The 14923-nt window shown below is 43.4% G+C and overlaps 2 protein-coding genes across 2 annotated transcripts; one reads left to right on the forward strand and one right to left on the reverse strand.

Moving 5' to 3' along the window:
• Positions 1 to 2323: 2323 nt before the first annotated feature.
• Positions 2324 to 5715, reverse strand: zic5 (Zic family zinc finger 5). The gene is made up of 2 exons (XM_077580047.1): positions 4519 to 5715; positions 2324 to 3869 (listed from the first exon to the last, which is right to left on the reverse strand). Exons 1-2 carry the CDS (start codon positions 5576 to 5578, stop codon positions 3400 to 3402), a joined length of 1530 nt encoding a protein of 509 aa, XP_077436173.1. The 5' UTR covers positions 5579 to 5715; the 3' UTR covers positions 2324 to 3399.
• A 2920-nt stretch (positions 5716 to 8635) lies between these two features.
• Positions 8636 to 14723, forward strand: zic2a (zic family member 2 (odd-paired homolog, Drosophila), a). The gene is made up of 3 exons (XM_077580048.1): positions 8636 to 11717; positions 12764 to 12927; positions 13709 to 14723. Exons 1-3 carry the CDS (start codon positions 10736 to 10738, stop codon positions 13901 to 13903), a joined length of 1341 nt encoding a protein of 446 aa, XP_077436174.1. The 5' UTR covers positions 8636 to 10735; the 3' UTR covers positions 13904 to 14723.
• Positions 14724 to 14923: the final 200 nt, after the last annotated feature.

A 14923-nucleotide genomic window follows, 5' to 3' on the forward strand; every position in this document is an offset into this window, starting at 1 on the left:
TTCCGAAAAAAAAATGTTTGTTGTCACTCGAGCATAACACTACCGCACCCCCTCCCCCCGGCTCCCTTTCCCCCAAAAAAGCAACCCAGCCTTCCCCATGGTACAATAATGCACATGAGAAATATGACATTCTTTCAAATGATATTTTTAAACAATTTTTTGACATAAAAAAAAGACTGAGCACTAAATAAAACTATTTCATCATTAGAATGGAGAATTAGAATGCAATCCAATGCAAGGTTCACCCCCTTTTTTCCCCTCCATCCAAAATGGAAAATGTCATTTGATGCACATAAGAAATATGACTGCTTAAAAAAATCTAATAAAATTCTGGATGTGACTATCATACTAATGGGGGGATAAGTGCCCACCCCTTGCAATAAACCCTGAATGCACGTGAAAATTTGTTTAAATCCAATTTTAAAGGTAATATAGGCAATACCATAGAGGCCACCCATCGTCAGGTGCGCCCCCTTACCTCCGCTCGTAAAAATTGGGTCCACCCCCCCCCCCCCAAAAAAAAAAAAGAGAAAGAAAGAAAATATGTTTTTATTTATTAAAATGAAGTTTGTTATACTGCATTGCCCGCCTCACCCCTCCATAGGCAGCCTTGCAAGGTGCCCCTGCAGAGTGCGCAGGTGCTGGCCCTCCACTTTTTTTTCTTTTTAAGGTGGGATGAATTGACAACTTCAAAGAAAAATCTGCCGACAATTAAATTACTGTTGTTTGTGCACATATCTACGATATTAGCATTTAACCCCTTTCTCTCTCTCTCTTTTTTTTTTTAAAGGGCGTCTTTTTTCTTCTTCTTCTTCTTGCTTTGTCCTCGGGTCCAAATAGTGGCGTCTGCATGTCTGACTCTGCCGGTTACTGATTTGCAGGCGGCGAGTTAAGGTGGCCCGTGTAAGTACATTTCCACGGGCGTCCCACTAAAGGAGAACAAATCGCTGACAAAGGAGCGCCTTCTCCCATTCAGCTGCGTCGTTAGGACAACCCCAAAAGTATTCCCGGGATAATAAGTTCCACTTCAAAGGCTTTCCCACTCGAGGGTGACCGCCGCCTGGCTTCTCCTTCTTCTTTTTCATTTTAGTTTATAAACTCCTCCTCTTCACGCCATGTAAGAGCAACATTTGTTGATTTTCTTGATTGAGAAAGACGAGCTTTTAAGGGGGCATCTTGTAAAAAGTGATTATTTGGTGCAACCGACATCAAATACATAGTGCAGGTAACACTAAAAAAATTTAATTGCAAGCTTATCAAATGTATACTGTTCAATGTAATATGTGTAATTTGCATTTGAAATGCCGCCATTTATTTTCTTACTTTGTATGTGATTGCATAAATCAGGCAAGTATGTGGATTTATATATATATATATATATATATAAAACATGGGACTATTGTCTAAGTTGGGACTGCATAATAATAATAATGATGAAGATGAAAAGCACAAGTTTCATTTTTCCCTCATCAAAATTTTACAACAGCTTTAATTACAGATCATGTTTATGCTAATTTATTACAACCTTATGTGCGCTACTGATTATATTTTAATTTTTTACCAAGTGATCGCTTCTTCAGAATCACAATAACGTGTAAACCAGAAAGTAGACGCACGACTCCTTGATCATAGACTTTTTAGGTTACATTTATGATTATAATGACGCATGACATGCCCTCCAATTTAAACGAGCACGTGATTATGAATAAAAAAAATGCAGCAGAGGTCATCCACGCAATGCACACAGTATATTATTCTACTGTCGTTATGATCGTCATATTTTAGAAATACAAAAGAGGACACGCGTAAAATACGCATTATAATGCAGTCTATATTGACTACTTATGCTTTTTGTATAATATGATTATTTTCCCCAATGTGATGATGAATTAAGAACCATTATAAACTTATTTCTACTCAACTTTTGTCTGGATTTTTGTTTATTTTTTGACATATTGTGTTGACATTGTGATTCTCAATCACCATTCATCATTTGATCTTTGCGACATATTTGCTGTTTCTGCTTTGCTCCATTCAAAGTGACGTAACGTTGTATGAATATTAAAATGTACGGATCTATGCTTTCTTTTCTTTTTTCTTCTTCTTTTTTTAGCGGCCATGTCTCCTTCCGGTGAGACGTTTGAAGCTGCGCGTGGGCCCCACACATGCACAGGCCGCTCCATAGAGGGCCACATTGGGCCTTTTCCATTTTCAATGCGGGGAATATGAGAGGAGATTTGATTGTTGATGGATATTCTGGATGTTTTTTCTCTCTCCACCAGGTTTTGCAGCACAAGTGATTTGTTTATATCTGGATGGAAACTGCAGGTGAGAATTTTGATTCGATTGAATAGGTCACTTGGAAAATAAACTACACACGCATATTCCAATTATGTGACACATATCAAGTATTGCCTTCCGAACTGGTATTTATTCATGGTTTTTGCATTGTTATTTTTTTTATATTGTAAAGTAAATTTTAAACATCAAGGGTCACTTTACCCATTTTTTTTTTAAATATCCATCATGTACAAATGGCACCATGCACCTCAACAAAAGAGACACATCACTAATATATATATATATATATATAAAATAACAATAATAAAATAAAGGCATGCGAGAGATGTCTTTAAAAAAAATGGAACGTTTCACATTACACAGCCTATTCAAGTCAGTCTTTTTACAGGACAAAAATGTATTTTATATAAAAAAAAATCTGAAAAAATATATAACAAAAAGTTACAAAAATATCAGCAGGGAACTACCACAAAAACTGGTATTATTATTATGATCGTTTCTTTGGTGCTTCTTAAATTTCAGTACAACATTGAAACCAGCAAATAAATAACAATATACAAAAAAGCCAAATGTTTTTTTCTAGAGTGTCAATAAAAACTACAACATTCACAAACATGAGAACACTCACATGTACAAATCCAACCAAGCTTGTCAGTGTATTTTTTTTAGGGTCTCCGGGGACTTTTGTTGTTGTTGTTGTTGCATAAAATAAACATAAATACCTCTTAAATATTACAGAAAAACACCCAAAACACAAAAAAATGTTATCAAAACGTGTACCTTTTCTTTTTTCTTTTTCATCAGATATCTCATAAAATTGAAATGCAAATAAGTCAAAACAAATCTGAACATTTTTTTTGATCATATTTTGACATTAATTTTGAAAGCTTCTTAAAAAAAAAAAAGGGCACCGATATTAAATAGTTGGCCCAACCCTGCACAAAATGGTCGACAGGACACTTGTTGGCAGAATGTGAATATTGCTCAAATTTGCATCATCACACCAAAAACTGAGAATTTCAACGTAGCATCCACTTTGATTGAGTGCTTGTATTATTTTTAAGTGCCCCCCTCCCCCTCCCTCCCCAGGGTCGTCTATCATAGCATCGTCCTGGGGCCCGAGTCTCTAAACGAGTCCTCATCTTCAGACTCCGATGTGGGCACGTCACTGGAGGGGGAGTGCAGGTCGTGCTGGTGTTGGTGATGGGGGTGTTGTTGTTGTTGATGCCCACTGCCTTGACACACGTACCATTCGTTCAAGTTGGTCACCTGCGGGGAGAGGCTGGCAGAGCGGTTCCGCTGCGGGGAGAGGGGCTCCCCGAGCGGGTTGCCGGTGGCGGACGAGGAGATGTAGGTGGTCGTGTTGTTGGGGAGAGGCGGGGGGCTCTTGCAGTGCACCTTCATGTGTTTGCGCAGCGAGCTCGGGTGCGTGTAGGACTTGTCGCAGCCGCGCACCTTGCAGTAGTAGGGCTTGTCAGACGTGTGCACGTGCGAGTGCTTCTTCCGGTCGCTGCTGTTGGCGAACTTCCGGTCGCAGCCTTCGAACTCGCACTTGAAGGGCTTCTCACCTTAATCACAACACAGATACAATCACAGGTCGTTTTTATTTTTACATCTTGAACGCATGAGCGCACCCACCACTGAACCCCCTCCTCACATGTGCGAGGCATGTTTTACAGTGTGAACACGTGTAAAATGCCTTCAGGCCTCTGAGCTACATGTGTTTGTGGGAGGGGGGTATGGCGAGTTGTTTTATAGCTTGGAAACACATGGAATGCGTACTATTTCTTGCGCATGCGCATTACCACTTAAAGGCAAAATGTGTTTGTTTGGCTTTATATGTTTGATTTTCCGCGTACTATTTCTTGCGCATGCGCATTATCACTTAAAGGCAAAATGTGTTTATTTGGCTTTAAATGTTTGATTTTATAACGTTTTCAGGATGTTAAAAGAGATCTCTCATGTTCATTCCCTATTGTTGCTCTTGATACTGATTTATTTATTTATTTATTTATTTTACTTTATAACAAGTTTTTACAGCATTCATTTTAGGTTCTGTTTACCTAAACACCCCCCCAAAAAAGTCGAGCTGTGCGTAAAATCGCATTTAAACAAATAATGCGCACTTTTTTTTCTTTTTATTTATTTTTGTATAAAGACGAGTTGAGTTTCACTTGTGGTGCGCGTAATGACGCACTTAAAAGTGGATCAACTGACCTGTGTGCGTCCTCTTGTGGATCTTCAAGTTCTCCGAGCGGGCGAAGACTTTCCCGCATCCCGGGAAGGGGCAAGGAAAGGGCTTCTCTCCGGTGTGCACTCGGATGTGGTTGATAAGTTTGTACTTGGCCTTGAACGCCTTCCCCTCCCGCGGGCACTCCTCCCAGAAGCAGACGTGCGAGCTCTGCTCGGGCCCGCCGACGTGCTCCACCGTGACGTGGTTGACCAACTCGTGCATGGTGCTATAAGTCTTGGAGCAGGGCTTCTTGGGACTCTGCAGCTCCGGTTCGATCCACTTGCAGATGAGCTCCTGCTTGATGGGCTGCCGCATGTAGCGCAGGAAGGCCCCCGCGGGCCCGTGGGCGGCGTTGACGTTGTTGTAGCCGTGCAGCGTGGACGCTCCGTAGTGATCCTGCCGGAAGTGGTCCGACCTGCCGTAGAGGTCCCCCGGTAGACCCAGGCGCATTTGGCCGTTGAGGTGCGGGTGCGAGCCCGGAGACGCTTGCTCGTGGAGCCCCGAGAAGAGGGAGTGGGCCCCGCTGTCCGCGTGGCCGTACGCACCTGTTGGGGAGATGAACACGCCGTGGTGGTGGTGGTGATGGTGGTGATGGGGGGAGGCGGCGGACTGGTCGCCGAGAGCGTGCATGGCGGAGGCTGAGAGTTCTCGCCTGAGGATCAAATCCCTGCTGCTGGAGTAGCCCGCGTGGGGGTGGTGGGCCACGGGGAAGCCCACGTTGCTCTGCGCCGGAGCGAAGGAGGCTGCGGTCGCCGCCGCCGCCGCAGCCGCCGCCGCGGTCTGCGCTTCGTGGTGGCTCGGAATGTGCTGCGAGGGGCTGAGTTTGAGCGCACTGGTCTGTGCCATGTGCTCCGGTCCGAATGGAGTGAGTGCCACGCCGGGGTCGTTGGCCAGCTCCCCAGGGTGGAGGTGGGCATGGTGGGAGAGAGGGTGATGCCCCCCAAGCCCCGGGAAGCCTGTCATGTTCTGGTGAGGAAGAACTTGAGTGGCTGCCAAATCCGCTAATCTTAACGCGGGGTTCCTCTTGCTCAAAGGGGCTTCCATTACTACTCCATGCGCGCGCCCTCATGCACCACGCATGGAAATATGGATATAAGGGGCTCGAGAACTTCTTTTGTCCGGCGTCTAACTCTGCTTTTTTCCCCCTTCACTCTGTCCTCGAGCGATGGGCAGAACGCACAACAGTTGGAGCACGCAGTGGGGGGACCCGCTTTGGAAATGCCACCGCGGGTATTGGACGGATTTGGGTGAGTGGCAGCCCGGCGGACGAGGCCATTGGCTGACGTTCAGCCGAGGGGCGCAGCGGGGGTCCTCCCCCCAACCCCACTCCTCCTCCTTCTCCTCCACACGCCGGCCACGCCGCACTACCAAAAAGTTGGGACTCGCAAAGTTGCAGGTTGCACGAGAGACGCTTTCGGATATCCTGGCATTTATTTTCCTGATAATATTTTCTAACAGTGCCTACAATAGGTTTTTACACACTTAATAAAGACTAAAACTACATTTAGCTAAAGGTTGTCAACTTCCTGTTCTTCATTATATATTCGGCTTTCGGCTTGTCCGGTCAGGGGTCGCCACAGCAAGTCACTCGTATGATTTGTTTGGCACAGTTTTGACGCCGGATGCCCTTTCAGTTCACATAACCCGTCCATTTTTCTTTTTCTTTCTCTCTTTTTTTTAATCGGATTTGGAGCGGGCACTGTCTGGGAATCGAACTCGCACCGTCCCGAACAGGAACAGCACTCCCTGTTTACGTGAAACCCGGAAATAATAATCTGTAAAAACATTTAATTTCCCCACCATTAATTCCTATATTTAATGTTCAATCTACAGTCATCTTTATAGACATTTTATAGGCACTTGAGCATCGACAACATTTCAACTCCAAGTACGTGGGCGTGGGTGTTCGCGCGTGTGTATTTCCCCCTGTCAACTGTTATTTACCATCATCTTTGAGATGGAGGATTACGCGCACGCTCGCGCGCGCACACACACATGCATATACCCCAGTCTGATTGCGTGTGGGTGCAACTGATCTGAAGAATCATTCACACACACATATAGACACACACACACACACACACACACACACACGCACGTTGATTTGTCCCCGTTTGACAGCCGGACTCGGATGTGTCACTCAAATGTCTACATTGACATCTTTGTCATGTTGATGGTGGTGAATTTAACAGGAAGTATTCAAAATTTACCTTGAAAAAGAAATTATGACGTTTTACACTCCTAGAGTTAAAATAAATAAATAACACGCATTCACGTCATAAAAGGAACTCTTGAATGTTCCTCAATATAAGGCTGTCCATATGTACGGAGTACATTTATGAACGGAAATGAGTATAACGTGTGTGAGTGTATGTGTGTAAAACCTTTTTGTCATATTTGTAATTTATACATCATACCAATTGTGATTGCATCAGTGTAATATTGTATGCATCTGCAATGCGTTGTTATTTTTTTAATAAAGCTTTGGTGTTCTTTTTTTGGGCTCCAAATTTTGTATAACAAACTTTGTTCTTTTTCTTTTTTAGCTCACTTTTGGTTGATATTAACATAACCTATTTTGACACAGCATAATCACAGCATAAAAACACCTACAGAGTTAAATTTAAGTGTCTGCATTGGTCCATAGTTAAAACAACACTTTTGAAAGTGTTAAATGCAGAGTTAATCGTGATCAACTCTGTAAAAATATTTTTTGCTGTGATTTTAGTGTAATTTACATTTTTGTGCTGCAATTATTTTTGTCTCACTTGCATAACCAATATTTGCTATCATTCTTATTTAGAAGCCACAAAAATAGGTGTTGATTTACTTCATTTTTTTTTATGCTCAAATTTGTCCGAAATTTGTCAATGAGACGTTTAAAAAGATGTAACCGGAAGGTTAAGCATTATTGGACCCCCTCATTCTCCATGAAATATTCATCATGCAACAATTTAGCTTTAATTGTCAGTATTAAATCTAACATTACTCATTTATGTGTAAAGCTCATTTATATTATTCGTCTTATTTGAACAACCTGATTTTGGGGTGTGGTGGGCTGCGTCCCCCCCCCCCCCCCCCCCGCAAAAAAAAAACGGAAAACAAAAGTGTCTTTGTGACAAACAGGCTTATTTTCCAGCGAGGAGGCAAGAGGGCAGCCTATGTGGTCTTAAGGGGGTCAGAGTTCAAACATCCATGAAACCACAAGGTCACGCCGAGCCCACCAGTCACCTTCCCGGCGTGGCAACATATTGATATTGTCACATAGTGTTAAAAGACCCTTGGGGCCTTAAGTGTGTGTGTGGTGGGGTGGGGTGGGGGTGGGGGGCTCCTTCATCATGTGTGATTTATCATTTTCAAACCTGTTGGAATGCAAACTAACACTTGCAATTCTCTCACGCCTCTTTTACGATGAATTTTCCTTCTTTTTTTCCTCCCCCTTTTCTCCCATCCAAGCAGGCATGCGAGGGAAAGAAAGAAGTTCTTCTCTAAGGGGTCGGCGGACCTGACTTTGAACTTGGATCAGCTTCTCCGTTTCCCGCCGTGCCGCCTGAAATGGGCTCAGGAAGAAGAAGGAGGAGAAGAAGAAGAATGGCCCAAACGCTGTGGCTGCACGCTGGAGGCCGTGCATGCATGCGGCGGGAGAAACCACACCACACCACAAATTGCCAAAGTTGATTTTAGATCATGGAGACCAGCGTCCGGAGGCACCAAAAACGTAAGTCCACCTCTTTACTGGACTTTTCAAGTGACAAGAAGAAAAAAAGGGCTGTTTGTATGTTGGCAAATTTTAACCTTCTGTGTGGATTTGACTGGAAACTCACATTTGCTCGAATTGCTTTTTATTTGTGGGTTAAATGTTGGGAGGGCTTTTTGAGGTTTTAATTGCTTCCAGAATTGAATGGGAGGCCAAATTGAATCGTAAAAAAACCCCACGGGCCGTACTTTGCACACCCTTCTGTGAGTTTTCTGCTCCACAAATATGCTGCCTGACCTCACTGGTGGTTTTGTTTTTAAGGGTCGGTTAAAGCATACACCACAATATGTCACCTACATTTGTGTGTGTGTGTGTGTGGGGGGGGGGGGGGGTGTAGTGGTACACAGGATGGCCAAAAAAAAAAAAGCAAACAAACAAGCAGAAACTGGCCGTGTTGTGTGGTTTGCTGGTTGCTGTATTTTTATTTTGGCTTTTCAAAGCAAACTGGATGCTCGCTGAGATTTGTGCATATGAAACTAACATGGCTAATTGGGCACTAGTTGAACATATGGTGGTAATGAGATGGGGAGGGAGAGGGGTATTTCATGTGTTATTAAAATTTTTTAAATTGTTTACAGTTGCATCAGAATTTTTGCCAAGTTTTTATAATATGATTTCCGCATGCCATTAAACTTGACTGCATAATTACAACAAAATGCAAACATATGCAATCCTGAAATATTGTGACTTTTTTTGCGGCATGTCTTTCGTCCCAATGCATTTTTTTGTGATACTGTGGTTATAAATAGACTTGGATAAATGGATCAATATGCAATCCTACTTAAGGTTTTATTTACGGTTACGATGCATCTGAACTCATTGTTAATAGATGGATCTGATGCAATCCCTGATCGTTTCAATAGCCTTAATGCCACAATTAATATTTAATCTCCATATTGGTTTTGGATAAATACTGTCATTCTATGCTATCATGTGAAAATGCATTTTTGTTCCCCAAGTCAGAGTAATAGCTTATTTTGTGTTGTGTTGTTTTATTTATGCATTTGAAACATCCTTCTTTCTTTCTTTTTGTAAATTTGAAATAAGTGCTACACACCCCAACTTTCTTTCTACACAAATAGTGTAAAAAAATATGTAATAACAGTGTTATAAACAACATACCTTTTACAGTATTCATAACATAACAAATTACATACCATTGTATTATTATTATTATTTATTTTATTTATTTATTTATTTTCTCCATTGTATTATTTTTGAAGGAGACACGGCCAAAGAGATGCGTTAGGTGTAACAAACATGTAATAGATGTGTAACAGTCATTTGTGTTGTTTTATTAATGCATTCAAAACATCCTTCTTTTTTGTAAATTTTAAATAAGTACTACACACCCCAACATTCTTTAAAAAAAAAACTAATAGTGTAAACATACCTTTTACAGTATTCTTAACAAGACAAATACTCTGCACTTGCCTATTACATACCATTGTATTCGTTTTGAAGGAGACGTGGCAAATGAAATGCATTAGGTGTAATAAACATGTAATAGATGTGCAACATTCATTTACTCATATATTTAAAAAATGCAATTCATATTCCATTTGATATACTCTTTTTTATTGGGTTGAGTCACAGTGAAGGAAGATAAGTGGCATGAATTAGTCTTTTTTTATTATTCATGGCTGCTGTTTTTCTTTGCAACTCATTTGCAGTGATTTAGCTTTTAAAAGACTTGCGGTTCTTACGGTATCTTTGCTGCGCAAGATGTGGACTCCTCCCACATTTCATAGCATGTTTATAATAAGAAACGTCAAAATGGGAGATTTGATTTTCGCTAGAGTTAAAAACAACAACATGCCGATGCAAACGTATAAAAACACGCACGTTCTCTCTCTCTCTCGTCCCCTACTGCCTTCTTCACACACACACAAAAAGTAGGCGGTAATTATTAGCGGAACAACGCCGCGTTACCTGCCATTGGAGGGCCACCTGGGATTGATGAGGCGCGGCGGCCAATGAGGCTGCGAGGAGCCCGTCAAGTGGCCCCAGTTAAAGGGGGCGTTAGAGGAGGAAGGGCCAGTCCGCGGAGGAGCTTTTGGGACCCTCGGCGCGAGAAGAGACCCCGAGAGCGAGCGAGACGCGGCGCACAACAAGCGAGCCGAGCGTGCGAGCAAGAAAGAAAGAGAGAGAGAGAGAAATATTTTGTTTACGTTCAAAGTACTTTGACGAAGGAAGAATTTGGACGCACAAGAGGAGGCCGTTGCATTTGGATTGGTTGCATGTGAATTAAACTTAAAGCGAAGTGAGTGTTTCGTTCGTTCTGTCGTTTGTTTTCGCGTGGAGTGCATCAGTGAGCGATGTGGTTTCCCACGCCGAGTGCGTGACAGTCTCACCTCCCCGTCGCGTCCTCCCCAACCATCCCGCGCACGCACGCACCCACGCACGCGTAATTCGCCGAGAGTGAGTGAGTGAGCGTCGCCGGCATGCTGCTGGACGCAGGCCACCAGTTCCCGGGTCTGGGCTCGTTCGCCCGCCACCACCCGGCGGCCGCAGACATGCAGGAGCGAGACCTGAGCCTGGCCCAGAACTCGTTCGTGGACTCGGCGGCCCACATGGGCGCCTTCAAGCTCAACCACGAGCTCTCCCCGCCGGGCCAGAACTCCGCCTTCAGCAGCCAGGCGCCCGGCTACCCGTCGGCTCTGGGCGCGCACGCCGCCCACGTCACGTCCTACGCGGGCTCCCCGTTCAACTCCACGCGGGACTTCCTGTTTCGCAGCCGCGGCTTCGGCGAGGGCTCCCCGGCCGGGGGCCAGCACGCGCTCTTCGGCCCCGCGGCGGGCTCCCTGCACCCGTCGCATCACCACGCGGACACGCCGCAGGGCCACATCTTGTTCCCGGGCATCCACGAGCAGCACGGCTCCCACGCGTCCGGCAACGTGCTCAACGGCCAGATTGGGCGACTGGGCCTGCCGGGGGAGGTGTTCGGCCGATCCGAGCAGTACCACCAGGTGTCCAGCCCGCGGGCCGACGCGTACTCGGCGGCGCAGCTGCACAACCAGTACGGCTCCATGAACGTGAACATGGCCGCGCATCATCACCACCACCACCCGGGCGCCTTCTTCCGCTACATGCGCCAGCAGTGCATCAAGCAGGAGCTGATCTGCAAGTGGGTCGAACCCGAACAGCTGAGCCACCCGAAGAAGTGCTGTAACAAGACGTTCAGCACCATGCACGAGCTGGTCACGCACGTGTCGGTGGAGCACGTCGGCGGGCCCGAGCAGACCAACCACATCTGCTTCTGGGAGGAGTGCCCGCGGGAGAGCAAACCCTTCAAGGCCAAGTACAAGCTGGTCAACCACATCAGGGTGCACACGGGCGAGAAGCCCTTCCCGTGCCCCTTCCCCGGCTGCGGGAAAGTCTTCGCGCGCTCGGAGAACCTCAAAATCCACAAACGCACGCACACAGGTAACGCCAACTTTCTCCATTTTGATTACCAAACGACATTTTGTCGGTGTTTAATCCAGTATAATAACAAAAGGAAAATAGAGAGGAAATCACTCAACCTTTTTTTACTTTCTTTAAATGCTGTTTTTTTTCTTTTATATTTTATACTTTTTACTCATGTCGATTCATTTGTGGCTTTTATGCTTTTAATTAAAGCCGTCGAATAAAATGTTTTGTTACGAATTTGCCACATATACATCCGTAAAGCAACTTTTATGGCAACAATTTGAACTGTAAAAACAAAAACGAACGTTTTTTCTCTCTACATAAAATAGCGAACGCTTTTTTTCTCTACTTAAAATAGTTTTAATCTAAGAAAGAATTCGACATGACATTATTTCAGTTAATCGTCTAAAAGGATGGCTTTTAAAAACGTCATTTTACTTATATCGACGACAGAGTATTTTCCCCTAATCATCCCTGCCTAAAAAATTAAATCGCCTATTTCAACATTTTATAACTAGCCGAATGATACGTCAACATCTCGTTTACTAGCTTGTATTTTTATATTTCACATTTACTCTTGTCTTGCTTCCGTTTTGCACAGTATGCAAAAAGGTCGACAAAATAACAGGCGAGTTTTGCACTAGTTGTTTCTAACGCATTAGCAAGGGGTTGTATGGTAAAATGTGTGTGTGTGTGTGCGTGTGTGTGTTAATGTGCTAGACAGGCCGTTCACAGCCTTTTCACATGTGCACCTATCTTCTCGGGAGATGCATGATGGGCGCGGTGAAAAAAGGCCAGGTGCTAATTAGATTTTTATTGTCTCCCAAGCAAATGGTTCGCCTTCTGTGGGCCTTCTGACGATGCTCCCCCCCGCACCCCCCCTCCCCTAAATCAATATGCGCATTATTTAGGCAAAGCGAGCTAACCCCCATCCAGCTTTGCATATGCAGGAAGAGTGCTGTTATTTTGCCGTTGTTGTTGTTGCTGCGTTGCTTTCCCCCCCTCCTTCTGCCTTAGGCATTTTGTGCCTGTTCCTGACTGCATTTATTTATTTTGAACAGGAGAGAAACCCTTCCAGTGCGAGTTTGAAGGTTGCGACAGGAGGTTTGCAAACAGCAGCGATCGAAAGAAGCACATGCACGTGCACACCTCGGACAAGCCCTACCTGTGCAAGATGTGCGACAAATCCTACACGCACCCCAGCTCCCTCCGAAAACACATGAAGGTACAAAGAAATCGGGCAGTCACATTGTAATAAGTCTGATGAACTAGCAACTTGTAAAAAGTCATACAGAACTAATTGTTATTAAAAATGTTTGGCATTGTGTAGAATTTTGCACCGCACCCTGCAGTCAACTTTGATTAGGCTGCAGTATCCCCTTTTCAGAACATGTAAAATGTAATAGGAATATAATATGTAATATAAATAAAATATGAAACTTTCTTCATGTAAACATATGAAGTTCCATTTCATAAAGACATTTTTAATGAAAAACACACAACATATATTGAAATGCATTATGCAGGTACGTAATAAATATGTAATAAACTAACTAATAACGAAAATAAAGCTCCTCCGCGGACTGGCCCTTGTGAAATTACACTGGAGGCAAAAACTAAATGCTTGCGCTTTAATCCTTTCAGCAACACACTGTTTATGCCAAATTTTGAATAAAAACATTTAGAGTGACCATTGTACTCAAATGAAATCATGTAGTGAAAATGTTCCTTACAGCACAACAAAGTGAAATGCTAGATGCTGTATTAGATATGTAATAAACAAGTGATAAAGTGCAATAAACGAGACCTTACATTATAGGCACACTTCATTGAGTTACAAATTAAATTCACCCTCTATAAATCTATGTAAGAGATGTCAAATTGTACAGCCTTTAATGAAATGCTTAAAGAAACATGGAACATGCGTGTAATAAACATGTAATAAAAGTGTAACAACCACTTGGTGCATGTACTAACTTTTCAAAATGTATGTTATCTCCTTGGAGGTGCACGAGTCGTCCCCGCCCGCGTCCGACTCCTCACCAGCAGCCAGCTCGGGCTACGAGTCGTCCACCCCGCCGGGCCTGGTATCGCCCACCACCGAGACCCAGAGCAACACCACACTGTCGCCAGCCTCGGTCGTGCACAACAGCACCAGCCACAGCGGCCTCTCGTCCAATTTCAGTGAATGGTATGTGTAGGACACCCCCCATTCCCCAATGAAGACACACACACACACACATTTCACAGCACTGGACCCCCCCCTAAAAGGAGATTGGGACACATAATGTTTATTTTCTGATCTTTTCTCCCCTCCATGTGTAAAATTGATTCCGATTGTAAATAGTGGCTGACCTTGGTTGTGCTAGATTTGTCTTTTTCGGTGTCTAGATGTTTCTTCAATGGTAGCTATGGCTCTAACTGGACTCTTAGTGCACATAACCCAATAACAATTGTACTCCATCTTGTGATCCTAAACAGGCAAATTGATTGTACTATACTGTAAACTTTTCAAGGCCTATGAACTGAAAAGCGTGCCAAAGTTGAACACACGGACACACCACGTTTATCATGCTTGTGAATGTACATTTTTTCTTTGGTTCCTTTTTTTTAAAAGAACTAAAAGTTTGCCAAGCTTAACTTGTGCTGTTTTTTTTTGTGCGCTGCAAATTGTAACAAGCTAACATGCTACATGTGGAAGGAGCGTCGAGGAAAAATGAAACTCCTTCCTGTTTTGTGTGTGTGAGTGTAAATAGCCAACTGCCATATTTATCCGTTTGTAATTAAATTATGGTATTTACTTGCTACAGATGAAACAGTATTTATAAAAAGAATGTTTCTTTTTGTTTTGGACTATAAATATGTACAATTGAAGAGCTTAAAAACTCGTGAGGCAGTTGTTTTTCGTCGTGCTTTTTTTGTTTTGGAAAAAAAAAGTTTTAAAAAGGTGTTTTCATCCTGACTGTGATAAAACATTTGACTCCATATAAATATAATAAAAAAAAGTGTTGCAAGTGCTAATTTTTCTCCAGTGTGCGTCCTTTTTATGTGTTGCTAGCGTCATGCTATTTGTCTGTCGGGCCTCTTGTTTAACACTCAAGTATTTGGGGGGGTATCAAACTTTTGAAACCTTGCAAGAAGTTGTCACACCTTAATATGTTAAGTAGACTTACACACTTATATGTGCTTTAATAACAGTGAAAAAACAGCATGTTTGTTTC

Source organism: Vanacampus margaritifer, chromosome 11, assembly GCF_051991255.1.
Source record: "Vanacampus margaritifer isolate UIUO_Vmar chromosome 11, RoL_Vmar_1.0, whole genome shotgun sequence".
In the NCBI taxonomy this organism is placed as follows: domain Eukaryota; kingdom Metazoa; phylum Chordata; class Actinopteri; order Syngnathiformes; family Syngnathidae; genus Vanacampus; species Vanacampus margaritifer.

Excerpts from the sequence above, each read along its gene's own strand:
- zic2a (XM_077580048.1), top strand. The coding sequence starts at position 10,736 with ATGCTGCTGGACGCAGGCCACCAGTTCCCGGGTCTGGGCTCGTTCGCC. Across the intron at positions 11,718-12,763 it reads CCACAAACGCACGCACACAG|GAGAGAAACCCTTCCAGTGC; the intron begins GTAACGCCAACT and ends TATTTTGAACAG. Across the intron at positions 12,928-13,708 it reads CCCTCCGAAAACACATGAAG|GTGCACGAGTCGTCCCCGCC; the intron begins GTACAAAGAAAT and ends ATCTCCTTGGAG.
- zic5 (XM_077580047.1), bottom strand. The coding sequence starts at position 5,578 with ATGGAAGCCCCTTTGAGCAAGAGGAACCCCGCGTTAAGATTAGCGGAT. Across the intron at positions 3,870-4,518 it reads CCACAAGAGGACGCACACAG|GTGAGAAGCCCTTCAAGTGC; the intron begins GTCAGTTGATCC and ends GTTGTGATTAAG.